We start from the raw sequence: 1,374 nt of genomic DNA on the forward strand, positions 1-1,374 counted from the left end.
AGTGAGGGGCTGGGGTGTGGCTCAGTGGTAGAGCCCCTGTCTAGAATCCCCTAGTGAGGGGCTGGGGTGTGGCTCAGTGGTAGAGCACCTGCCTAGAATCCCCCAGTGAGGGGTTGGGGACATGGTTCAGTAGTAGAATGACTGCCTAGACTTTGCCAGTGAGGGACATGGCTTAGCAGTAATGCACTTTCTTCAAGGTGTAACCATTGTATTTATTAGTTTGTTCATTTGTTCATTTTGGCTTTCAACTAGGTGACGTCCATGAGGACAGGAAACACGTTTCTTCAGTTGCTGTCCTGTCCCCAGTGCCCAGCACACAGGCACAGCCCTGACACAGTTAGGAACCTAGTTGCTCTACAGCTCCTCACAGAACACTGAAACTCAGAGCTGGTTGTCTTGTCTCACTGTCAGTCAGAGAGGGCAGAGCTATGGGTGGCAGCAGGCCGTCAAGATGAGCAGAGAGGTCTGTGCATGGGAGCCTTGGGGTTTACTTCATACACAGACTTGTCTCCCTAGGCTGGCTGGCAGAAGGCCTGGCCTGGGGCCTGGTTTATGGATAGAACATTCTCTGAGGTACTTTTCTCTGAGATTCAGTGCAGAGGCTAAGTTGAGCAGTAAGTTCTGTTTGTCCCTGACTCTTGTAAGGCCGTCCTCTTGATGATCTGCTCCTTCTGTAGCTCAGCCAAGCCCCTGTCTTCCTTTCTTTGCAGATAAGGGGGAACTGTTCGTGTGGGGCAAGAATATCCGAGGGTGCTTGGGAATCGGACGCCTTGAAGACCAGTATTTCCCATGGAGGGTAAGACCATGCGGCGGGGGTGGGGTGGAGGGTAAGACCATGCAGGGGTGGGTTGTGGAGGGCATGCCAAGAGAAGCCAAACCTATTTTGGCTCTCAAAAGAGAGTCCAGGACCTAATGTGTGTTGCCATCTAAGATGGACGCCAGGGAGGTTTGTGAGGAGGTGATGGGCTGGGCTGGATGTAGCACCAGCCTTCAAGTGTGCAGGTCTTCAGCCTTCTTCTCTGTGCAGTCAGTGCACCTACTCAGTGTCCAGTCCCTCTGAGAAGCTCCCAGGTGGGCCAGAGATGTGGCTCAGTTGGTAGAGTAGTTGCATAGCAGGCATTAAACCTTGGGATCCATCCCCAGCACCATGTAAACTTAGTGGGGTGACCCACACTCCTAATCCCAGCACTACACTTGTAGAAGCAGAAGAATCAGAAGTTCAAGGTCATCCTTAGCTACACGGCAAGTTTGAGGCCAGCCTGAGTTGTGCAAGACCCAGTCTTTAAAGAGCTACAGAGCTAGTTCCAGGACAGGCTCCAAAGCCACAGAGAAACCCTGTCTCGAAAAACCAAAAAAAAAAAATCTTGTCGGGCC

At 52.0% G+C, this 1,374-nt stretch overlaps 1 protein-coding gene across 3 annotated transcripts in view; it reads left to right on the plus strand.

Annotated features, from left to right (window-relative positions):
- Rcc1l (RCC1 like) overlaps nucleotides 1-1,374 on the plus strand; it is a 35,542-nt gene that overhangs the window by 24,702 nt on the left and 9,466 nt on the right. For all 3 annotated transcript variants that reach the window (XM_005344666.2, XM_026788296.1, XM_026788293.1), the window contains exon 10: nucleotides 711-796. In XM_005344666.2, coding sequence (XP_005344723.1) covers nucleotides 711-796 — 86 coding nt within the window. The remainder of the gene's footprint in view (nucleotides 1-710; nucleotides 797-1,374) is intronic.

This window comes from Microtus ochrogaster, chromosome 2, assembly GCF_000317375.1.
Source record: "Microtus ochrogaster isolate Prairie Vole_2 chromosome 2, MicOch1.0, whole genome shotgun sequence".
NCBI lineage: Eukaryota > Metazoa > Chordata > Mammalia > Rodentia > Cricetidae > Microtus > Microtus ochrogaster.